The following is a 26,361-nucleotide window of genomic DNA, read 5'->3' on the forward strand; positions in this document are numbered from 1 at the left end:
GTCGACGTAGCAGGGCAGGCAACCTTACCGAGCTTTTCTTCCAAAGTAAATTCTATTTTCCGACAACCAAGGGAAGGTGATACTCTGCTTATTGAGAACATTGTTTCAAATCTTTGATTGCTTAAGCGTTTCACAAATATTATTATACTTTCTTAGTAACGAATAAACACAATGTCGTTGCAAACGAAGAAGAGATACATTCAGTTCGTAACAAGGGCGGAATGGGTCGAGTGTGCGCTCACTTGAAATATATACAGACACTTAGTACAAATTTAGTATTGATAATATAGTTTAATAATGACATTATAATTTTCAGTGCATCTTCTCAGTAAAGAGTAATGAACGATCTTAGTTTTTTTGTAACCTCTTACGTACGTTAATAAACGTATTGTCTACCTGCAAGTAACATATATAATTAATCCCAAACACGTCTGTGAATAGTTTTCGCATTAAATGCAACCTTTCTTTTCACCAAAGAAGTCCATGGTATTTGGTCATTTCAATTTACGTCAAATGATGAATAAACGTATTTTCATATTCCATTATGCCACGGGCTAATAATAGACAACTTCCAATAGTTTGCAGGTGACTAAGGCCAATCTCAGACACGAAAATTAGATTATTGTTGACTTTGCAATGTTTTATTCAGAACCTTAAGAATGAAATCTAAATAACGGATCACTACTGCATGAAGCCCTTGCAATACAAACAAGTTTTCAGTCTCTCTCTGTTTACAACATTTCCTTTTCATCAGAAAATAAGGAAGATCCAGAGCCGTCAGTCAATGTGATTTAGCGATGTTCAATTGTTAGTCTATAAACATCGCTACATGTTTGCTGTATAATTAATCTGAAATACCCGCCCAAACGCTTTGCCGTTGTCATCGAAGTTTTGTATTGATCTGATTATGTCGACGTTCTCATAAACCAGGAAAACATATTTATTGATTACCAGTATTTTGAAGCAATGGTACTATAGAAAAACTTGACGTTATAGCACAAAAATAAATTTAAAGTTCAAGTCTTTTGTGTTTATGAATATCTTTGCAGCAAGATCTTAGGTAGTGTGTATACAAATGCGCCAGTGTTTTGTTTACTTGTAAAGACGTGTTTGTATTGCCGCTGTATTTGTTTCGTGTACAGTTGCTAAGATAGTTTTTCATGAACTGTAACAGGAATGAATACAAACATGAAACGAAATATTCAACCTGAAAATTTAGCAGATAGTCCAGAATCTGGAAAAAGAATACGAACAAGGTACGTTATACACTGAAGTTATTAAACAGGCAGTAGTGAGCGTCTTGTATTTACGAGGGCATGATTGACTACTTCGCTATTTTGTGAACATACTTATAGATTTACATTCACAAATATCTATGCTGCCTATTGATATACAGGAGAAGTACAGAGCTGTTTTATTTTGTTGTTTTGCATTGTACTTTCTGTAAAAGCTGTCGCTGCCTGTAATGAATTTAGTAACATATTTACAGGCTTAGGAGGAATTTAACTTGAGTTGTTTGCCGGTTTAAAGGCGTTTGTCAAGTATGTGTGTAAGAAATTCACATTAGACTACACTGGGCCTACGTCAGTTTTGTTGAAGATGTGTTTCACTTACGATAAATTATAATCATGCGCTTGTTGTGTGGTAAATGAACTTCTAAAAGCTTCCACTACGGATCTTAAATCGTGCTTATAAAAAACATTCTCATGTCACATTGTTCTTATGGGTGAACAAATAATAACTACTATCTGTTAGATTCCACGCACTTTTCGTGAATTTCCAGACCTTGGTACTAGAAAACTATTATTTATGTGAAATAATAGTGTAGTAATAGAGATGTGGACACTGTTACAGAAAGTTAGCTCAAAGCAAAAGGAATTTGTAATTACCAGTACATGCAGATAGATTATGTTGTAACATTGGACGATGGTATTCACAGTGATGTTTGAAATGTTATATGAGCTATTGATATTTGATTTATGCTTATAAACTTAATGCTGTGGTAATAATAGTGCTGAGGCATTTCTGTAGAAATTAGCACATTGCTGCATACATAGTCTGGCAAGAGTTTCTTTTACAGAAATAAATGCAATGCAGTACACTTGATTGTTTGAATTTCACTGTGGCTTCTGTGGGTTGTTTAATGTTCATAGTGTGTGCTTTTAGGTACCAATTGGCTGGAGAACGCCTATTGCTCTGGTGAGGTTTGGAATCACTGTTGTTTATTTTTGTTGAATAATAATAAAAATTTACGGTCATGTCCAATGGTGTCTTCAACTCAGTCACTTTGTGACCTGTTAACACAACCTAGACCTCATGCTGTGCTACAGATCATCCTGCCACTATAACCTTCTTTCTAGAAAATAACATGCTATTGTGATAGATCCAGTGGCTTTGTCAACAGACAACCAATTTATCACCTTTCAACACAACATATATTTAAAAAAAAGTAGGCCTATAGGAACAAAATAAATACAATCAGTGTTTGGATTTATTTCTTTTTGCTCATTTATTACATCACACAGTACATACGTGCAAAAGTCAATGCCATTGTTTAGTAGAGTTTTTTCAGTTTTGACGTAGACAAGATTTGCTGCTATCTTGACACGAATGCTGAACCTTATAACCTAGAGATGGGAGTCCTGATAGAATGTATAAAAAATAATTAGATCATAATTTATTGGCCATTACCTCAAGATGGAACCAAGTCAGCTTGTTGTAGATTCCTGCAAAATAAACATCTCAACCTGGCAGAAAATCCAAGAACAATTTAAGTTACAGATGCTCCCTAACTGCATGTGGAGACTGTCATCTCATTTTTGGGTCTGTGGAAGGAAAACTGAATCTAATCTAATTTTAGTTTACACCTCTCTGGAATCAGTCACAACATTGGTCTCTCAGGTCTGAATGTCTTTGTTGTGTGATGCACACTGGCTTGAACTGTGGTTTGGATGGTTGCCTACTCCAAACTGAACAAGTTGAACTGACTGGTCCTGTCCTCTGTCAGTTGTCTGTAGGAATTGTGTACCTCATTTGTACATCTTAGTGAAGTCTCCAGCAGTTTAACTTGGATTCATGCATTTTGTGGGAATTTAGTTACCAATCATGCTATCTCAGTGTGTGTCGCACAAAGGTTCAACTTTTCACCCACTGCTATTCTTTTCTTCCCAACAATGCAGAGCCTTGTTGTTGCTGGGAAAGAAACCTTTTGCTCTGTGCAATCTCTGTGTAATGTTGATTGTAATAGCAAGCTAACACTCTGTGCTTGACACAAACTCAAACCTGTATTCCTTTTGTTTGCAAGCAATGTGCCGCCAATCACCCCATCCAGCTACACCTCATTGAGAGTGCAAGTCTTGTCAGTGCAGTATATACTCTTCTTAGTATAAAAGATTTCTTTCTTAGTAACAATCTTGATGCTCTGGGTAAGCCAGATTCCACAGTCTTCCTCACAGAGGTGCTAGTCTCACAGCGCTGTGGGAGAACTTCTACAGAGTTTGAAAGGAAAGTTAAGCCTTTCATTTGGTTTATGAGAAAACCTCAATTCCTGTAGTTGGTTCCACACTACTCACAAAAGACCAGAATTCCAGTCAAAGACTTGGTTTTAATGTGTCACAAATGATCAACGCATTATATTGAGAGAGATTTATCTGTCAATAAAATTCCCGTCAATTTATACGGTACAAGTTGGATGCATATCTGCATACCTAAAACTTATTAAATGCTGACTTTTACTCACAATCACCAATTTATGCATTGTCTATCTCAGGTGTAGTTACCAATTTTGTGCCAGAAGTGTTGCATTTGCATGTTATTGTCTGTTGTTATGCTTTGTGATGATCACCCTGAACATGGAATATCCTTGACAGTTTCCTTTCCATCCTAAAAGCATTTGAAGCTGTTATTAAGATCTTTTCTGTATGGTATGCAGTCTCTGTTGGGTCATTCCATGTCAATTCAACCAATTTGAGAAAATGTTTGAGCTGATAGTCTCAGATATGCTACCAAGTGTGGAACACCCATGTACAAAATTTTAAGCTCCCCTGCCAATTAGTTCCAGAATTATGGCTTGTGAATGAAGGTGTCATGACCCGGAAATTGCAACCCGCATCTGGCAATCTGTCTTCATACCCAACTTCAGGTCTTAATAACTTTGGAACTATTCCACACAGACCAGTGAAATTTTTACAACCCAGTAACATCCACTTAGAGAACACACTCTATGAATCAAAACACCAACAACATGTTTCTGAGGGAACATAAAAAATTTCAAAATGTGAGTAAAAAAACGTAATACGTTAAAAGGTACATATTGTAGGTGCCCTCTATGCCAAATATAATTTACTCAAAAAGGGTATAATTTTTTTGTGGTAAGCTTAATGTGGCCTAAATACACACAGAACTCATCTTGCCCATATAAGTCACACAAACAGAGTTACATGCACATGAAAATACAAAAATTTGAAAAATTACCTGAAAAACATGGATTTTCGAAGTGTGGTAGCACAAAAGGGACAAGTGATATCCAAGCCAAATTTCAAGCACTGCATAAGTAGACCATAACATAATATGTGCCAAAATTTCAACTTGTTATTGCAAGGCATTTGTGTACAATAAAAGTTGACAGAGATGTATTTGGTTACGTTTCTTTTAACACGATTTAGCAAGTAATAGTGATGATGCAGACAGCTTGTTTCAGATAAAGCTGCAGCAATTGTTGGCAACCATTAGGCAACAGAAAGTTAAACAATGGTAGTTTTGAGGGACAGAATGAGTCATTGTTATCAGAAACAACAAAGGAAACAAGCAACAATTACTGGTTACTCATATTTTTAAGATTCTAGTTCAGACTGGCCAGTACTGTTGTGGAAAGTCAGTATGGAGGCAGAAGAGTGTACTAGTGGTGCTTTTGTTCAAACAAGTTGTGGTATTGGTAGAGCACAAGCATCTGAATGTCATAAAACAACATATGGAACAAAATGTGGCATTCGCTTTGTACTGTATGATCTGGATGAATCGACCCAAGATTTGCTGCTATGGAGATCCGGGATACAACCTGTGGGCACAATAAGTACAGTTCCAGGAGACTTTAGTGTTTGTTATCATCACATGAAAGTGTTTCTGGATAAGTATTCTTTCCTACAAAGAAGTTGTTTTGATCCATTTCGGATTCATAAGAAGACAGTGAAGTTTAGCCTCCGAGAAATTGGTATAAAATCAGTATTGGAAGTGAATCAGTGCATGGGACCTAATATGAAACCAGGACAAAAGTTATGTTCCAGGTTTGTTACACTGCTAAAAAATGAAGAATATTCTGATAATTTACATGACAGTGATGATACCTACAACCACAGTGGATGAGCAATTAAATACTTCAGTGACTGCTCTTGGTTTGTCTTCCATGAAAACACACAAAGTTGAGAAAAGAGACAGGCCCAGCTATGGCAGAAGAAAACTACAAGAAGCTCAAATGGAATTAAAACACAAAATAGCTGACACACTAATGGTGGAAGAGGAAGAACTATCTGCTCCAAAGGAACAGAAATCGTGCCAGAAATGCTCTTGATTTGGACAAAATTGTGCATGATTTGAAAGAAAAATGTGCCATACCTACACGCCAGAAAAAAGTAGCTATCCTTACTCTTGCACCTTCCAGCTGGTCTATTGACTACACTGCAGAGGAATTCAATGTTTCTACGTATATGGTAAAACAAGCTAGGAAAATAAAAGCAACCCAAGGAGTGCTTCCACAACTTCAGCAGGCTCAGGGTAAGCAATTGAATTCAGAAATAAAGGTTCTAATGTTGGAGTTTTATGAAAATAATGATTACAGCTGAATAATGCCTGGAAAAAAAGACTATGTAACGGTGAAAATGGGAAATGTACATGTACAGATGCAAAAAAGACTGTTGCTATGCAACATATCAGAACTATATGTAGAAATCAAGGAAAAGTATCCCAATACCAAAGTAGGTTTATCATCTTTTTTCAATCTTCGGCCAAAATGGGTTGTGCCTGTAAGTGCAAGGGGCACACACAATGTTTGTGTATCTGAGACCCATCAAAATGCTAAGCTGATGTTTGCTGCTATAAAGGATTCTGGTCTGGATTACAAAGGTACATTGAAGCTGCTAGTGTGTGACATCAGTTCCTACCAGTGCATGATACACAGGTGTGAAAAGTGTCCTGGTAAGGCAAATCTTGCAGAACACATGAATAACAAACTGCATGGTGAACTCCTTATGGATGATGAACTTGTTTCTTAAAAACAATAGACACACGTGGATCGACAAGTCTTGAAACAAAGGAAAGTACAGTGGAAGATTTTGTTGAAATGTGTTGTCAAAATATGGACAAACTGACCACACACAGCTTCACAGCAACAGCACAATCGGCTTATCTCCAGTTTTGTAAGGATAATTTGAAACAAGATGAAATTATAGTAATACTAGACTTTTCTGAAAATTATGCATTTATAGTTCCAGATGCCATCCAAGGATATCATTGGGACAACAATCAAGGAACTGTCCAGCCAGTTGCGATTTACTATAGAGGTGAATCAGGTGATGTGTCTGTGATGAACCTGTGCGTTTTTAGTGAGTGTTTAATTCATGATGCCATTGCCGTTCATGCCCACATTCGCACTGTCATTGCATATGTGAAAAACAAGCTGCCTCACATACATTTATGAAATACTTCAGTGATGGGGCAGCTAGTCAGTACAAAAACTGTAAAAATCTCAAAAATTTATGCATGCATTACCCTGATTTTCAGATTCATGCAGAATGGAATTTTTTCGCAACAATTCTTGGTAAAAATGTATGTGATGGTATTGGTGCTACCATGAAGCGCATGGCATCACGAGCTAGTCTGCAGCACCTTACAGAAGGTCACATTCTAACACCTCTTCAATTATTTACCTGGGTACAGAAAAATATCTCTGGCGTACAATAATTGTATGTTTCGAAAGATGAGGTGAAATCAGTCAAAGAGTTGCTAAAAAGCAGACTAGAACACGTTAAAACTGTTGCAGGCACAAGGAGCCATCATCACTTCTCTCCAGCGGACTCTGACAATGTGCAGATGAGCAGACTGTCCGGTTCTAACTATAGGTTCATGCACAACATGTGACTTCACAGTGTGTCTGCCTCAGGATTCAGAAGCAAAAGCAACATACAGCCAGGTTGCTATGTTATTGCTGTTTATGGTGACAAATGGTACTTAGGATGTGTTGCAGAGTGCTGTGAAGCAGAAGGTGGTGTATTTGTGAACTTCATGGCACCAGCAGGACCAGCAAGATCATTTCATTGGCCACATTCGGCAGACAGGTGTTAGATTCTTTTTGAACATATTCTTATGACAGTTCCAGTTCCTACCACAGTGCCTGGAAGACAGTACAATTTGCCACTCAATATACAGAGTACAGTAGCTAAATTGTGGGAGAACTCCTGTTCGTAGCACAATCGACTGCTTTTTAGCAGTTAAGGTGCAGTAAACATTAATGATAGGTTGTGTTAATCAGTCTATATGTTGTTGCTTAGTGAGTAAACAGTTGTGGGAGAGGATAAGAAGAGGCAGAACAGTTTACGATATGTTTTTACAAAATTGTGTTGTGGTACAATGGCCACATTACCAAATACATCGGTCAACTTCCATTGTACACAAATGTCTTGCAATAACGTGCTGAAATTTTGAGATATATATCATTATGGTCTACTTATGCAGTGTGTGAAATTTGGCGTGGATATCACTTGTCCCTTTTGTGCTACCACACTTAGAAAATCCATGTTTTGCAGGTAATTTTTCAAATTTTTGTATTTTCGTGTGCATGTAACTGTTTGTGAGACTGATATTGGCAAGATGAGTTCTGTGTGCATTTAGGCCACATTAAGCTTACCACAAAAAATTTATACCTTTTTTTGAGTAAATTATGTTTGGCATAGAGGGCACCTACAATATGTAACTTTTAATGTACTACATTTTTTAAATCACATTTTGGAATTTTTTATTTTCCCTCAGAAATATGTTGTTGGTGTTTTGATTCACAGAGTGTGTTCTCTAAGTGGATGTTACTGGGTTGTAAAAATTTCATTGGACTGTGCGGAATAGTTCCAAAGTTATGAAGACCTGAAGTTGGGTCTGAAGATAGATTGCCAGATGCGGGTTGCAGTTTCTGGGACATGCCACTTTCTTTCACAAGCCATAATTCTAGAACTAATTGGCAGGGGAAACTAATACTTTGTACATGAGTGTTCCACACTTGGTAGAATTAGTGCACTGAATTTCAGTCAAATCTGAGCCTATGAGCTGCAGCCCTTGGTTGAACTGACATGGAATGACCCTGTTACATACACTTGCCATAAACATTGCTGTTTTTGCAGTTTGCAACAATACTTTACATTTATCTTCTGCATCATTGTAGTACATTGCAAGCCTTCTCACTCACTTTGAGCTTCAGCATATTGTGTTTAATGCTACATGGCGCATCATGATAGCTCTCTCCATACTCTTACATCAATTTTTAACAGATGTTACTCATTCTTCAACCTTTTTAGATATATTTCATAGTTTTCATTCCCAACAAATTCATAAGGTTTTAATGAAAATCTGATGCGAAAAACGTGTAGGTGCTGACAGTGATGGGTCGAGTCCTCCCTTGTGTTTGGATATGTGTGTTGTCCTTAGCGTAAGCTAGGTTAAGTAGTATGTAAGCCTAGGGACCGATGACCTCAGCAGTTAACTTTCCTGAGCAAGCCTCTTTACCTCCTAGTAATTGCTGCAACCTACATCCTTCTGAATCTACTTAATGTATTCGTCTCTTGGTCTCCCTCTACAATTTTTACCCCCCCCCCCCCCCCCCCCCCGTGCTTCCCTCTAGTACTAAATTGGTGATCCATAGATGTCTCAGAACACGTCCTACCAACTGATCCTTTCTTCTAGTCAGATTCTGCCACAAAATTCTCTTCTCCGCAATTCTATTCAGTACTTCCTCATTAATTACATGATTTACTCATCTAATCTTCAGCATTCTTCTGCAGCACCACATTTCAAAAGCTTCTGGATTTTCTTCTTGTCTAAACTGTTTATCGTCCATGTTTCCCTTCCATACGTGGCTACACCTAAATCAATGCTCGATGTTAACAAATTTCTCTTCTTCAGAAACGCTTTCCTTGCCATTGCCAGTCTACATTTGATATCCTCTCTACTTCGACCATCATCAGTTATTTTGCTCCCCAAATAGCAAAACTCCTTTATTACTTTAAGTGTCTCATTTCCTAAACTAATTCCCTCAGCGTCACCCGACTTAATTCGACTACATTCCATTATCCTCGTTTTGCTTTTGTTGATGTTCATCTTATACCCTCCTTTAATGACACTGTCCATTCCGTTCAACTGCTCTTCCAAGTCCTTTGGTGTCTCCGACAGAATTACAATGTCATCAGCGAACCTCAAAGTTTTTGTTTCTTCTCCATGGATTTTAATACCTGCTCCGAATTTTTCTTTTGTTTCCTTCACTGCTTGCTCAATATACAGATTGAATAACATTGGGGATAGCCTACAACCCTGTCTCACTCCCTTCCCAACCACTGCTTCCCTTTCGTGCGCCTCGACTCTTATAACTGCCAACTGGTTTCTGTACAAATTGTAAATAGCCTTCGCTCCCTGTATTTTACCCCTGCCACCTTCAGAATTTGAAACAGAGTATTCTAGTCAACATTGTCAAATGCTTTCTCTAAGTCTACAAATGCTAGAAACGTAGGTTGCCTTTCCTTAATCTAGCTTCTAAGATAAGTCGTAGGGTCAGTATTGCCTCATGTGTTCCAATATTTCTACGGAATCCAAACTGATCTTCCCCGAGGTCAGCTTCTACTAGTTTTTCCATTTGTGTATAGAGAATACGCGTTAGTATTTTGCATCTGTGACTTATTAAACTGATTGTTCGGTAATTTTCACATCTGTCAGCACCTGCTTTCTTTGGGATCGGAATTATTATATTCTTCTTGAAGTCTGAGGGTATTTCGCCTATCTCATACATCTTGCTCACCAGATGGTAGAGTTTTGTCAGGACTGGCTCTCCCAAGGCCGTCAGTAGTTCTAATGGAATGTTGTCTACTCCCGGGGCCTTGTTTCGACTCAGGTCTTTCAGTGCTCTGTCAAACTCTTCACGCAGTATCGTATCTCCCATTTCATCTTCATGTACATCCTCTTCCATTTCCATAATATTGTCCTCAAGTACATTGCCCTTGTATAGGCCCTCTATATACTCCCTCCACCTTTCTGCTTTCCCTTCTTTGCTTAGAACTGGGTTTCCATCTGAGCTCTTGATATTCATACAAGTGGTTCTCTTTTCTCCAAAGGTCTCTTTAATTTTCCTGTAGGCAGTATCTATCTTACCCCTAGTGAGACAACCCTCTACATCCTTACATTTGTCCTCTAGCCATCCCTGCTTAGCCATTTTGCGCTTCCTGTTGATCTCGTTTTTGAGACGTTTAAATTCCTTTTTGCCTGCTTCATTTAGTGAATTTTTATGTTTTCTCCTTTCATCAATTAAATTCAGTATTTCTTCAGTTACCCAAGGATTTCTACTAGCCCTCGTCTTTTTACCTACTAGGTCCTCTGCTGCCTTCACTACTTCATCTCTCAAAGCTACCCATTCTTCTTCTACTGTATTTCTTTCCCCCATTCCTGTCAATTGTTCCCTTATGCTCTCCCTGAAACTCTGTACAACCTCTGGTTCTTTCAGTTTATCCAGGTCCCATCTCCTTAAGTTCCTACCTTTTTGCAGTGTTTTCAATTTTAATCAGCAGTTCATAACCAATAGATTGTGGTCAGAGTCCACATCTGCCCCTGGAAATGTCTTACAATTTAAAACCTGGTTCCTAAATCTCTGTCTTACCATTATATAATCTATCTGATACCTTTTAGTATCTTCGGGATTCTTCCATGTATACAACCTTCTTTTATGATTCTTGAACCAAGTGTTAGCTGTGATTAAGTTGTGCTCTGTGCAAAATTCTATCAGGCGGCTTCCTCTTTCATTTCTTAGCCCCAATCCATATTCACCTACTACGTTTCCTTCTCTCCCTTTTCCTACTATCGAATTCCAGTCACCCATGACTATTAAATTTTCATCTCCCTTCACTATTTGAACAATTTCTTTTATTTCATCATACATTTCTTCAATTTCTTCGTCATCTGCAGAGCTAGTAGGCATATAGTACTACTGTGGTAGGCGTGGACTTCGTGTCTATCTTGGCTACTATAATGCGTTCACTATGCTGTTTGTAGTAGCTTACCCGTACTCCTATTTTCTTATTCATTATTAAACCTACTCCAGCATTACCCCTATTTGATTTTGTATTTATAGCCCTGTATTCACATGACCAAAAGCCTTGTTCCTCCTGCCACCGAACTTCACCAATTCCCACTATATCTAACTTTAACCCATCCATTTCCCTTTTTAAATTTTCTAACCTACCTGCCCGATTAAGGGATCTGACATTCCACGCTCCGATCCGTAGAATGCCAGTTTTCTTTCTCCCGATAACGACGTCCTCTTGAGTAGTCTCCGCCCGGAGATCCGAATGGGGGACTATTTTACCTCCGGATTATTTTACCCAAGAGGACGCCATCATCATTTAATCAAACAGTAGGATAGGCCAGTTGCACTAGATTTTAAGTGTACACTCTATGTCAGTAGCAACTACCTCATCTTCAGATATTTGTATGTGCTGTTTATCATTCATCTGTAGGTTAGTGATAGCCTGTACGGTTTTTTATGTGTTGTTTCCATCTTCGATTTGCATTATAATATTGACAATACTTTTGCTTTTCAGTAGCAAAATGGAAGCTGGTGATGCAGATGAAGGAACGGCAATAGGTAGAGTCACATTGATTTTTTTCCTTACTGTGTGTAATAATTTATCACAAATGTTTTGAAAAGGTTCAAGTACCCGTGTTAATGTGATTTTTGTTTAATTTTTATGCAAAAGTGGAAAACTCAAAATGGCAGCTTTCAAAAGTTGACGTGAAAGAAAGGTTGGAATATTTGAGAACTTCAGCCAGTTTCAGTGACTGCGTGCTGCTTGTAGGAAGTGGTGATGCCGTAGAGGTCAGTGTTGCAGACATGTCATTTTAATTACTGTGTTACTTTATTTATACTGTATGCCAAGTCAGATGATTATCATAAATTTTTTATGTTTCATAAGGATAAGCTGTTCTAGTTTGGTGTTACTAGGAGTATACCTTGTGTAGTATTATAATTGGTAGCTGGGCCGAGTAGATTGTAAACTACAGTAAATGAGAAGTAGACTATGGTAATATCATTCTTATGCACAGTATGGTAATAGCATTTTACAGCATTATTGCTATTGCAAAATTGCATTTAGCAATGAAAAAAATTAGAATAATTGGTTAGCATTTACTTCCAGTCTTAGGTGGGGATCGAGCTTGATTTTATGTTCATCATTAATTATACTAGTGTGTGGTGGAAGTGTATTGTTTTTAGTTTCAGAAATTAATATTTTGGTCATTTGTGCTTTAAATTCTCTTTTAAACTTTCTGGAGATTACCTGCTAATGCGTAGAATGTCTCATTTCTATTGTTTTGAGAGCTGCAACTATTGTTAGAGAATAACTCAATTTTTTTTATTTAATTAATTTGGAGTGCTCGAAATGACATGAATTGAATTAATGCAGGAAATTTCCCACGAAATGAAGCTGCAATTAAAAATACAAAAGCATTGCTTTTATGATGCATCATTTAAGGAAAGACACCACTCACCTGCAGATTGTTGATGTGTGGTGCATAGAAATACACATCAGAACACATGTTACTAGCTTCTTAACTACTACTCTTTTTTATAGTTTAAATACACATTCTGACACACACGGTCACTGAGACAACATAAACATACTGAGATGGTACTGAAACTAGAGAAAAAGCAGTAGCTTTAATGCTGGTAATGTCTATGCTGTTACATCATTTTATACACTGTGGGTCAGTCAGCTAATGATGAATTATTGCATTTCCTCATTTTTGTTTATTGTTTTCTATTTTTGTAATAGGCCCCAGCAGAAACAGACATTAACAAAAGGCAACACAAATATCAGCTTCAGAAATCAGTTTCCTCATCCAAAAATGTGAGGAAAGAAAGGAACAACTAGAGGTTTAAGGAGGGAAATCACTCAGTATTTCTCACCAGTGAGAACATGAAAGATATGATGGGTGGGAAATTAACATAATAAAGAAATAATAATAAGTTTTATTATGGTTATCATTTTCCAATAGATGATATTTGAAAACTTGCGAATTTGGTAGTGGCACGGCACTCAACAAGTTGGAAATAAAGGAAGGAGAGACATAAATAAGACTTTTTATTGTCCCGATCTTATATTGTATAGCTTCACTTGCTTCTCTTTTCTTTTCTTGACTGTGATAATACTGATAACTTAGTTTATATGGTTGAACAGAGATGCTGTGTCGGTACAATGCTTGAGAATGGTTTCATCTTTTCCCATAAAAAATATTGCGCAACTATTATATCATTAGGAAACAGCTGTAAACTGGTGATAACCAGCTTTTACCACAATTTTCTTAGAAGATGTACAGTATTTTGATTATATGCTGTGTAGTCATCATCATTAGACAGTGTAAGCTATGACTCTATATATGCTCCCAGTTAAGATTCCAACCATACTGTGTAAAAGATGGATTCATCAGTGTTCTGCTATTCTCAGTGGGAAAACTTGACTATGATTTTTCATTCTCTTCTAAAGAAACACATAATAGGGATCTGAACACTGTCTCGTATATTTTGTTTTGCCAACATATATAATATAATTTTTTAAATGGCTTGTAAGTTCAATAGATATGACATTACTGACACTTTAATAACTAAAACTAGGTCACTGTGAGTCAGGAAATAGATATAAAGGATTCTATATAGGAGATGATTTTATATTAAACTTGATAATAAAATCAAGCTACTGTCTCTTCAGTTATGTTTTTCTTTGCCAGTGTACATTTCAAAACACTTGTTTCATCATCATGATTTCAGTTGGATGTCAAAGCATGTTAATTGTGATGTCAACATACCGTAAATGGTTATGTGCCAATTCTGCTGATTTCTGTGATATACAGGGTGAGTCACCTAACATTACCGCTGGATATATTTCGTAAACCACATCAAATACTGACGAATCGATTCCACAGACCGAACGTGAGGAGAGGGGCTAGTGTAATTGGTTAATAGAAACCATAAAAAATGCACGGCAGTATGTTTTTTAACACAAACCTACGTTTTTTTAATGGAACCCCATTAGTTTTGTTAGCACATCTGAACATATAAACAAATACATAATCAGTGCCGTTTGTTGCATTGTAAAATGTTAATTACATCCGGAGATACTGTAACCTGTGTTTAATGACTCTGCTTTAGTGGCACTGTCATCAGTGACTTCACCGTTCTTATCGGGCAGTTAGGGTATTGATTGCATCTTGCCACTGGTGTGCTTTATGTATGACCAGAATCTCTGGGTTTTCTGCCAGATTTCGAGACAGAATTTCGTTGTGGAAATTATTAACAGCATCTCGCATTGAAGTACCCACTATATTTTGAACTTCTGTAAAACTTTGCCAATCTTGGGGATTTTGCTTTTTTCGTTGCTTCTGCAACAACGATCTGACCCGTTTTGTGTACCATGGGGGATCAGTACCATCACTTATTAATTTATGCGGTATATATCTCTCAATTGCTGTTGATACTATCTCTTTGAAAACATTCCACAACTTTTCTACACTTATTTAATCAGATCGGAAGAAGTGAAGACTGTCTCTTAAAAAGGCATTAAGAGCATTTTTATCAGCTTTTTTAAATAGATATTCTTTGGGTTTATTTTTGATGGTTGTAGGTGTTACGGTATTCAGCCTAGCAGTAACTGCCCTGTGGTCGCTAATCCCTGTATTCTTCACAACACTCACTATTTGTCCAGGATTATTTGTTGCTAAAAGGTCAAGTGTGCTTTCGCAACCATATACGCTTTGAGTGGGCTCATGAACTAATTGTTCAAAATAATTTTCTGAGAAAGCATTCAGTACAATTTCGAATTATGTTTTATGCCTGCCACCGGTTTTAAACGTATAATTTTTCCAGCATATCGAGGGTAGATTGAATTCACCACCAACTATAATTGTATGAGTGGGATACTTATTTGAAATGAGACTCAAGTTCTCTCTGAACTGTTCAGCAACTATGTCTTCTGAGTCGAGGGGTCAGTAAAATGATCCAATTAATAGTTTAGTCCGATTGTCTGGTTTAACCTCTACCCATACTATTTTACATGAACTATCTACTTCAATTTTGCTACAAGGCAAACTACCTCTGACAGCAATAAATACTCCACCACCAACTGTATTTAATGTATCCTTTCTGAACACTGTTAGATCGTTTGAAAAAATTTCGGCTGAACTTATTTCCAGCTTTAGCCAGCTCTCTGTACCTGCAACTATTTGAGCTTCAGTGCTTTCTATTAGGGCTTGGAGCCCTGGTTCTTTTCCAACACAGCTATGACAATTTACAACTACAATACCAATTGTTTCTACAACTACCTGACTGTGTTTTACCTGCCCACTTTTAGACAGACTCCCCTTCTGTGGTTCCCTGAGACCCCCTAACCTAAAAAACCGCCCAGTCCCTTCCACATAGCCCCCACTACCCGTGTAGCTGCCTCCTGTGTGTAGTGGACTCCTGACCTATTAAGCAGAGCCCGGAAACCCAGCATCCGATGGCGCAAGTCAAGAAATCTGCAGGCTACACGGTCACAGAACCACCTGACCCTCTTGATTCAGATCCTCCACCCAGCCCTGCACCAAAGGACCACAGTCATTTCTATCATTGATGTTGCAAATGGTGAGCTCCTCCTCAATCTCGGAAGAAAGACTGTCAGTCTTTACCATTTTTGCTAGCCGCCCGAAACCAGACAGAATCTGCTCCGATCCAAAGCGACACACATCATTGGTACCCACATGAGCCACCACCTGCAGTTGGCTGCACACTGTACTCTTCATGGCATCCGGAAGCACCCTTTCCACATCCAGAATGACTCCCCCCGGAATGCACACTGGCTTCCTTCCCCCTCCTTGGCAGCCATGTTCCTAAGGGGCCCCATTACGCGCCTAACGTTGGAGCTCCCAATTACCAGCAAACCCATGCCCAGATCTTGTGGGCCGAGAAGCTGCCTCTGTAACAGGGTGGACGACTGCACCTGGCTCAGAGACATTGTCAGCCTCAGATAACGCCCGAAACATGTTCAGCAAACTAACCGGGGTGGCCCTACAGTTGGCCCTTTGGAAAGTTTTTCGCTGCCTGCCAGACTTTGGAATGATCTCCCACTCGACCACAGGTGAGGGGTCAACCTCAGTGCAGGCAGTACCCGGGAAGGTCACAGCAGTTTAGTGGATCGATCGGAGGACATGTGGGACATGCTCGACGCCCCTCACATCCCCGCATCCGATCCCCCATAGTGACGCCCCTTGGCAGCAGCCTCAAGCTGTGTGATGGAAGCCAACTCAGCCTGAAGCTGTGAGCGAAGGGTCGCAAGCTCAGCTTGCATCTGTACACAACAATCACAGTTCCTACCCATTGCTGCAGTTACTCCTGTTTGAAGCTCATAAAAATATGTAACAAGTGAATGGTGTACTCGCCTTATTAGTAGCAGGAACTAGTGGTGCGCTCTCGCTGATGGTCTAACTGACAGCGAGCTGTTCTAAGCAAACAAACAAAAGCCTGCACAATACGAGAGTTGATACAGTGGTCGATAGCAACGGTGGTACTGTACACTACACTGTTATTGAAATAAAAGTTGTGCCTAGTAAGCACTCAAACACGCAAGAAATTACAAAATTAAACTAGTAACTACACAGATAACTGAAAATAAGTCGCTCCTGTTTGAAGCTAGTAAAAATATGCAACAAATGAATGGTGTACTCGCCTTATTAGCAGCAGGAACTAGCGGTGCACTCTTGCTGACGGTCTGACTGACACATTAGTGACCCTGCTGACAATATTAATAGTAATCTGCAGATAATGCAGCCTTCTGTAATGAAGTACTGTCGGAAAGAAGCTGCAATAATATTCAGTTGATAAGTTTGGCAACTTGCTTTAAATGCAGAAATGTAATATTGTGCATGTCACAAAATGAAGAAATATAATATCCTGTGACTACAATATCAGTAGTTTCAGCCGAGATCATCCAACTCGTACAAATACCTGGACGCAACAATTTTTAAGTATATGAAATAGAATGATCACATACTCTCAGCTGTAGATGAAGCAGGTGACAGACAGACGTTCATTGGTAGAACAGGCTACCAAGGAAATGCAATCAGTCTATGAAGGAGACAGCGTACAAAACACTCATATTCTCCATCTTAGAATATTGCTTAAGTGTGTGGAACCCATACCAGATAGGATAACAATGGGTATTGAACAAATACAAAGAATGGCACAATGGATGGTCGCAGATTTATCTGATCCATGGGAGAGTGTCACAAAGATGTTGAAGGAACTGAACTGGCAGGTACATGAAGATAGAGGCAAACTATACCATGAAAACCTACTTAGAAAATTTCTAGAACTAATATAAAGTGATGAATCTAGGAATGTATGACAACCCCCTAGGCTTTGCTCTTGTAGAGATTGCGGAGATGAATTTAAACTAACTACAGCATCCGCAGAGGCATTTAAGCAATCATTCTTCCTGTGCTCCATACACAAATGGGACAGGAAAAAGCCCTAATAACTGGTACAATGGAAAGTACCTGCTGCCATCTACATTTCAGTCATTTGCAGATTATAGGTGTAGGAGTAGACATTAGAAATATTGCTATACTTATGGGACTTTGCTACTTTTATACATGGATTTATGATTAATATTACACTTGTGTCTTACCACATTCTTTTCATGGACTAGTAAGGTCTATTCTTCCACATACACTATGTGATCAAAAGTATCCGGACACCTGGCTGAAAATGAAAGTTCATGGCACCCTCCATCAATAATGCTGGGTTGCAATATGGTATTGGCTCACCCTTAGCCTTGATGACAACTTCCACTCTCGCAGGAATACGTTCAATCAGGTGCTGGAAGGTTTCTTGAGGAATTGCAGCCTATTCTTGACGGAGTGCTGCACTAAGGAGAGGTACTGATGTCAGTCGGTGAGGCCTGGCACCAAGCCGACATCCCAAAACATCCCGAAGATGTTCTGTAGGATTCAGGTCAGGGCTCTGTGCAGGTCAGTCCACTACAGGGATGTTATTGTCGTGTCCCACTTCGCCACAAGCCATGCATTATGAACAGATTCTTGATCGTGTTGAAAGATGCGATCGCCATCCCCAAATTTCCCTCCAACAGTGGGAAGCAAGAAGGTGCTTAAAACATCAATGTAGGCCTGTGCTGTGATAATGCCCTGCAAAACAACAAGGGGTGCAATCCCCCTCCATGAAAACCACAACCACACCATAACACCACTGCCTCTGAATTTTACTGTTGGCACTACACACAGTGGCAGACGACGTTCACTGGCCATTCACCATACCCACACCCTGCCATCAGATCACCACATTGTGTACAGTGATTCGTCACTCCACACAATGTTTTTCCACTGTTCAATTGTCTGATGTTTACACTCCTTAAACCAAGCGAGGTGTCATTTGACATTTACCAGCATGATGTGTGGCTTATGAGCAGCTGCTCGACCATGAAATCCAAATTTTCTCACATCCCGCATATCTGTTATAGTACTTGCAGTGTTTGCTGCAACAGTTTGGAATTCCTGTGTGATGATCTGGATAGATGTCTGCCTATTACACATTACAAACTTCTTCAACTGTCGACGGTCTCTGTCAGTCAGCAGACGAAGTCAGCCTGTTCGCTTTTGTGCTGTACGTGTCCCTTCACATTTCCAGTTCACTATGACATCAAAAATAGTGGACCTAGGGATGTTTAGGAGCGTGGAAATCTTGTGTACAGACGTATGACACAAGTGACATCCAATCACCTGACCACGTTTGAAGTGCGTATGTTCCGCAGAGTGCCCCATTCTGCTCTCTCACGATGTCTAATGACTACTGAGGTCGCTGATGTGAAGTACCTGACATTAGGTGGAAGCAGAATGCACTGAATATGAAAATCATATGTTTTGGGGGTGTCCGTATACATTTGATCACATAGTGTAAATATCTTCTTTATCTCATTGTCATTGTAAGAAATCTTCTGTACTGTCTTGAAAACATGAAAGATAATTTTTGTGTCATGCCGTAAGGTCTGAAACAATCTTATTGTTTCTAATATGTTTCTTGTTTGTGAAGTCTTTGTCAAAGGATCAGTTTAGTTTCCAATAAGTGGATGTACAAACAACAATGATTTCCAGAATAATGCATTTGTAACTTTTGGACTAAATGATTTAATTCAGTTATCATTGCCCCCCCCCCCCCTTCTACCTCCATCTTAAGCTGTCTGCACTTTAAGAATGTTTTCATCAGACACATTGGGCTTTTATTTACAAATCATTTTCAGGGTTCGTTCTTGAGGTTTTTTTCCTTACAGTAAAAAACATTTGTAATTTGCAGTAAGCTTAAGATGGGAAAATGCAGTAATAGTTGATATATAACAGCTACTGCAGAAGATGGCCCTGGAAACATAAAGATTTTCAGACTTGGTCCACTATTAGAATTTTGGGTGGACTCCTTAATACACTTAATTACCTTGCTTTATTTCTGGTTGATAAATTATTCTGTGAATATCACAATACAGTATATTTTGTTTATTTTTCTGTTACAATCAAAATCTATTAAGTTTAAATTAAGAAATGTGCAGGCTTTCCATTCATAATGTAATTTGAAGTACTTGATTTCAGACAATACGGACGCATAAAATGGTTCTTTGCATGTCAAGTGTGAAATTTGAGGAAATTTTATTGACTCGTTCAGCAGAAGATGCCATTACCATAACTGATGTGGAACCTCGTATATTTCATTTGATGCTTGAGTAAGTAATATAAGAAATTTTTTTATAGTCTCTAGAAAGCCTTCAAGCAGTGAGATGAATGAAGATAACTACTCACTGTGTAGTATTTGTATGGAGTGGTGGATGATCATATGTTCCAGTTTTTGTTTATACTGAGCTCTGGATAGGTTCTTAAACATGTTCTGAGAGAAGTGCTTCTGTACTTCCCTATACGTCCACTACTATGAGTAGTTATCTACACTCATTTTGTGAATGAGTGACATAAAATAATTAAAAAAGACCACAATTGTAATTGCTCCAGACTCCATCTTAATCACACTTTTATTGTATAAACTTAGGACATTTAAACTTCAGAATCTGTCAGGTAAAGAGACATGAATGAGAAGCAGTTATCTTACAGAGTACAAAATGTAACATACGTTTATATAGAAGCAAACAGACCATATTATTAGGTCATGAATCCATAGCATCTCGTCAAGATTTTCAATGTATAAGTGTACCATGAACTAGTGCTAGTGTTTAGTGACATAGCTGCCCTACATAAAGCAAGCTGTGGCAGTTGGGGGGGCATTAGTACAGCCACTCTTTTGAATATAGTATCTAAAAGTTTTGGTAGTAGACCTATAGTCATTTTCTGTAAAATAAATAAATTTGTAAACATATAAACTGTACTATGGAATAATCTGCACTAACAGTATACTATAGGCACACACCATCCCTCCAAAAAGTACAGTGACTGATTTAATTCCTGCCTGATAAGCAACATTAGCACAATAACTATGATGACAGCTTGAACTAACAACTGGAAACAACAGATGCGCATTTGACCAGTCAGTCGTAAATAGGCAATATTAAGTAGTGAGTATGTGGCCATAGTGTGCAGCATTGTTGTGTTTCAAACTGCAGTGGAACATCATCTCTAAATCCAGTGTTCAAGGTATTCTCCAGAATGTTTTGAAGAAGGGAAAATAGTGTGAAAAGCTTGTCCTGCAAACTACTGAACAAAAACAGCACCTACTATGATTTGAATTAATGATTTAAATGCAAAACGCAAGCAGTTCTTTTCTGGGAAGAATTGTCCTGGTTGATGAAACTTGGTGTAATCAGTACTAACCAATTTCAAAATGGCATATTTCAGAAATTCACATGACATAACCAACAATGAAGCCAGTGTGTCAAATGAGCTGATCACCATCCCAAAGAAGGACTTTTGTGACAGTTTTGTGTGGTTGTATGAATGTTCTTTGCATTGCACTCAAGTGCTGGGAGAATAAGTAGAATACCTGAAGCATTAAAATCACCATCTTAACTTTCCTGTAATTTTTATTAGCTTGGTCTTGAAACTTTTTGGACTGGCAGGGTATGTGACATTTTGTGATGTGTAAGTTGCATGCCTCTCATTTGTGTCTTTTTATCTGACAGATGCAGTAAGATTGCTCAAAGTTGAAACACACAAAATTATAAAGTTATACAATAGAAAAACTAGCCAAGACGGAGTGTTACATTGTCCATACTCACTTCATTGCATGTATGCTCCACAGGATTTTTGAGTATCATACTAACACATGTGCTTTTGTTGCTCTCTCTCTCACTCTCTTTCTTTCTTTCTTTCTCTCTTTTAATGGAATATTAATTCTTCCAGCTACATGTATTTGGATAAACCAATCATCAAATCATCAGAAGATGCTTGTTTGCTGTACAAAGCTGCAGTAACATATCAGATGCCTCATCTATGTGAAATAAGTGCCAAAGTTTTATCAAAAAGTTTAAATCTTGAAAATATCTGGTCAATATTAAAGTTGGTATCAGACACCCAAGAAACATCACTTAAGGAAGAATGTGAAAAGGTACATTGACATTCAATTTGTGATTATCTGTTTTGGGCGTAATATGATTTGTTTCCTTTTATATGTATTTCCTTCTCAGTTAATTTTGCATATTAATGAAAATATACAAAGTTATGAATGAATATGTAATTTCATGTTTTTTTCCCTCCATTTCAGTTCATCAGAAAACATCCATTAGCAATTCTTCGGCATGACAATTTTATCAAAGTTGATGCCAATATTGTGCTTTTGATGGTTGACCTGGACTGCTTTGATGTTCCAGAAATAGATATTTACACTGCAGTAGATAAGTGGGCTGAACATCAGTGTGAAAAAGTGAACATAGCGGCTGATAGGAACAACAAACGAGAAGTTATTGGGTCAGATATACTGAGGAAACTGCGTTTTTTGGCACTAAATAAAGAGCAGTTTGTGGAAAAAGTGGCGTACACTACGGAGAATTCTACTACTTGTTTATTATCTATTGAGGAAAGTTATGCTGTGCTGATGAATATGACAGTACCTGGATGTTATCCAATGCCTACAGGTTTCACAGTTGATAATAAACCAAGGAAGTTGTCAAAATTGCGCTGTATACGTAAAGTTCAGCCGATATCTGCCCAGCCACCTTATGCTTCATACAATACTCCCCCGTATACGTCACCTACAACATTTCCCCATATGGCTGTTGTTGCCATGCCTACAGCTTCACCAAGTGGAAATCTTGGTGGAAAAAATTTTTCTTTGGAGATAAGAGTTGATTTTCCCATAATGCTGTTTGGAATCCAAGTTCCAACACTGTTGTTTCCATCTCAACAGGGACCTCTAGGACCCAGAGATTATGATGAATCTTTTATTGTTACTGTTCTAGACTCTTCGGGAAGCCCAATCAGTCATACTGTTTATTCTGGGAAAGTTCCTTATGGGTCTGCATTTGACATTAGCCTTAAAGATCCTGTTCTTCTGCAGAAAAATACAGGTTATAAAATTCAAATATACACAAGTAACACATACTTTTTGTGTAGGAAGCTTTCTAACATTGAGCACTGCCCACCAGTGAAATTCACTTTCAAAGATTCTACAAAAGTTGCTCCTCCAAATACAAATCCAATGTTTGTGACAAGCAACATGAAACAGGATTCTGATTTTGGTTTTGTCACTCAGATTATATATTCTTTATGGGGTTAGTTTGGTTATACTGTTGAAAGTTAAGCAGTATGAATCCTCATTTTTCATTTTTTCACAGCATTAATCCCTTTTCTGCTCAGGTGCTTTTCCACCTTTTACATTTGCAATCATCTGGAATTTTCCATGAAGTCAATTGTTGTATGCAGGTTTTTTAGTAGCACTGTGAATGAATGTTAAATACATCGTATCATATGTATTTTCTTCGTGTGTGAACTGAACACAGGCTGAGTAAGTACTACGTTTTATTTGACTGATCTTTTATGTAACTGTCAAAACAGTACACTGTGACATTTAGAGTGAGGAAAGGTGTGTGTAAACATATATTCCTACACAGACCAGTAGATATAAGATAAAATGAATATGTACATATATTTTCATGACAACTTGCTGTAATGGCGATAGTTTTTTCCTTCTATTTCCATTGTTTTTTTTTTCAGTACATAGAACTCCTTTCAAGAATAGCTTCATTGTATCATTGTATATTACTATGTTGAATAGAGATAAGCTTTATTGTTTAAGGAAGCAAAAGTTTGTTTTTAATGAGGAACTAACCCTCATCACCACTGCTGTCCCTCCCCCTCTCCCCTTTTCTCCCTCTTGTTCTCACTTTTCCTGTCTCTCAACATAATCCCTATAGCAAATCTGTTGTGCAGTTAGTAGTATTGAGTCTTTGTTCATGTAAATAAGTTATTGGGTAGTTAAGATATGTGTATTTGTGAATGTAAAACTTGTAAATGCTACAGTAAATATTTATTTAATGGATGTTTTGAAAATCACCTTTTGATAACTGCTGCAAGTACACTTTGTCTTCTAATGGGTATGCTTGTAATAATGCATACTTTCTCAGTATTGTAAAATAGTAACATAATAAGAGTGCAGGAAATCTCATTTGTGTATATACGCAAACAAATACTTTAATAATGTATCCAATATTTTTGTATGTATGAACACAAAAGTTGAATGGCTGAATTTTGGAAGGTTGACTGTTCTTACAGATCTGTCGTGCTTTCCATTATTTGCTTGTATATGTATATTTCTGTATGTAAATGTGATTAACTCAAGATTCTTTTTCGTAGAAACAATTGCTTTTGGCGCTGTTATGTAAAGAATTCGTGTTCTTTTTGTAGTGTACATTATTGGCTGTTAAATAAAATTGATAAATACAAGGCAGTTAATGATGCCTTTTACACCGTTTCACCTACATTTTCCAATTTAGGTGTTATTTTTCATAAAGTATTTACAACAATATTTTCAGTAAGACTGTCACCTGAACTTGTTAGTGTGAAACAAGGGTTTCTGTGGTATGATCATTGTTTCTGTGCAGATAGTAAGCTACCAGTTGGAGATGAACGGCAGCTATTTAATGTAACTGAGAAAACGGTAGCGTTATTCAAAGTAGCAGCTTTCTGGCTAATTATGTTTCTATTTTGTTAAAGTGTTTTCTGACTTATTCCACATTTTTAGATTTTCTCCACTGTGATGAGATATACAAAATGCAGTGAACAGATGATCAAATGCCATTTTAATAACCCCAGCCATATCAGTCAGTAAATAAAATGAAAACAGCTCCCAGATTTGAAAGATTGGCACATGCTAGAATACCAAGGTGGTGCATTGCATTATACTGGATCAAGCAGGAACATTGACCAGGCTTAATTATTCCTGTTGAAAATCAGGACAGTTTCTCTTTGAGCATGTGTGTCATCCTGTTGTACCGACCATGAGGATTAAGTCACTGAGTAATTAATTTTTTCACTGTATCCAATGGATTAATTTATTCATGAACCTTAAATTATAGATCAACTAAATGTATCTCATTCAGTAACAGAAAATCAGCAGCACTAAATCAGTGTGATATTGCTTCACGTCTTACTCTTTGGAGCTGTGTGTAACAATGCCACAAAGAAGGCACTAAATATAATAAATTGTCATCCACTCGAGAAAATATTATGTGTGTGGAAGCATTCAGCTGTCTCTGAAGATCAGTGAGGAAACATGAAGTCCAAATCTGGACAGAAATGTGTGAAAAATTTTCCATTAAGTTTCAAAATACCATTTATGTTAAATGCAGACCATGCAATGACTAGTGAAATTACAGTATGTTAGTGTGATTGGATTTCTGTGACTGTTAAACCATTTGACAAATCAGTATCTGGCTCTAGTTAATAATCTCCTAATGGGTTTCAGGGCCCACTTTTATGTTGGTGATTGTGTAAACAAGATAAATGTGAAATATATGGTTGTAGTCAACCTATGTGAAATTCATCAATTTTCTGTTTGTCACAGAGGTGAAATATTAGTGTGCTGAATTGGCTGCACAAACTTTTAGGCTGTAATTGTTTGAGAATAAACATAGGAGCCACTATTTCTCTGAACCTGAGAGATTATGAATATTCAATTCAAAGTTACTTTTGGCCATATTCTGTGGCTCAGTAATTCATTAGATAAAGAGCAGACTATGAATGGGAGCATCCAGGATTCAATGACCAGCCATTAATTGGGCTTTTTCTGTCACCAACCACTTTTTTCCACCTCTGGCGTTGATTTCTTAATGTACAAAATACCAAGTTATGATGTGGTTCAGAGTCATCATTAAACTGTAGGTTCCCATGTAACTGGTTCTGTAAAACAGTTCCAAGCATGGAGGAAGTTGAGAGCATACCACCTCTAATAGAGCCATGTCTTTTGAAGCACTGTGGTGTTAAACCAATCTTTGGGATGAGAATGGCTTTCCTTTCTTGGTATATAAAATTTGAGATCATGGAGACTCATGTTTTCAGCTAGCTGATGAAATTAACCATACAGTTGGAATCAGAATTATAAGGCAATTGTTTGAGAAAATCTTGCTTTCCTCATAGGAAATGTTTATGACTGTTTTGTCATTAATTGTTTTGGAACCTGACACAGAATTCCTCAAGGAGAAACAGCAACTAAGAACCAGCAAGTTAGGAACAAAGATATGCTCATCCAAGTGGAAATGACATATTCAGGCACAAACTGTGATTTTAAATGAGTTTGTTTCACCACCATAAAATGCTTTGAACTGAAAGTGGTGTTCATTAAAAGATGATGTTTATAAAAAGTTGTGTATACTTCTTCAAGATGAGGAAATTCATTTTAATGCGATGTAATGACAGTACAAAGATGTACAACCAATTATTTTTTGTATTAAAACCTGTTCACTAAACACATTTAAAATGTAGTTAATTTTATTTTTTTGGCATCATTAAAACTTTTAAACTGAGTCATTTAATTACTAAATGGCTGCAGTACATTTAGGAACATCAGTGATTTCGTAGACTCTGTTGTGTAACATATTT

At 37.7% G+C, this 26,361-nt stretch overlaps 1 protein-coding gene across 1 annotated transcript; it reads left to right on the plus strand.

The window, feature by feature from the left end:
- Positions 1-1,060: 1,060 nt before the first annotated feature.
- On the plus strand, positions 1,061-23,508 carry LOC126191399 (uncharacterized). Its single transcript, XM_049932264.1, has 6 exons — positions 1,061-1,256; positions 11,838-11,881; positions 11,994-12,112; positions 19,918-20,048; positions 21,670-21,874; positions 22,031-23,508. Exons 1-6 carry the CDS (start codon positions 1,177-1,179, stop codon positions 23,039-23,041), a joined length of 1,590 nt encoding a protein of 529 aa, XP_049788221.1. The 5' UTR covers positions 1,061-1,176; the 3' UTR covers positions 23,042-23,508.
- The last annotated feature ends 2,853 nt before the right edge of the window (positions 23,509-26,361 follow it).

The sequence above is a fragment of the Schistocerca cancellata genome, chromosome 6 (assembly GCF_023864275.1).
Source record: "Schistocerca cancellata isolate TAMUIC-IGC-003103 chromosome 6, iqSchCanc2.1, whole genome shotgun sequence".
Taxonomy (NCBI): domain Eukaryota; kingdom Metazoa; phylum Arthropoda; class Insecta; order Orthoptera; family Acrididae; genus Schistocerca; species Schistocerca cancellata.

What these genes read in the sequence shown, in the direction of transcription:
- LOC126191399 (XM_049932264.1), top strand. Translation starts at nt 1,177, where the DNA reads ATGAATACAAACATGAAACGAAATATTCAACCTGAAAATTTAGCAGAT. An exon ending in GGAAAAAGAATACGAACAAG is followed by an intron (nt 1,257 to 11,837) that starts GTACGTTATACA and finishes TTTGCTTTTCAG; the next exon opens with TAGCAAAATGGAAGCTGGTG. An exon ending in GAAGTGGTGATGCCGTAGAG is followed by an intron (nt 12,113 to 19,917) that starts GTCAGTGTTGCA and finishes ACTTGATTTCAG; the next exon opens with ACAATACGGACGCATAAAAT.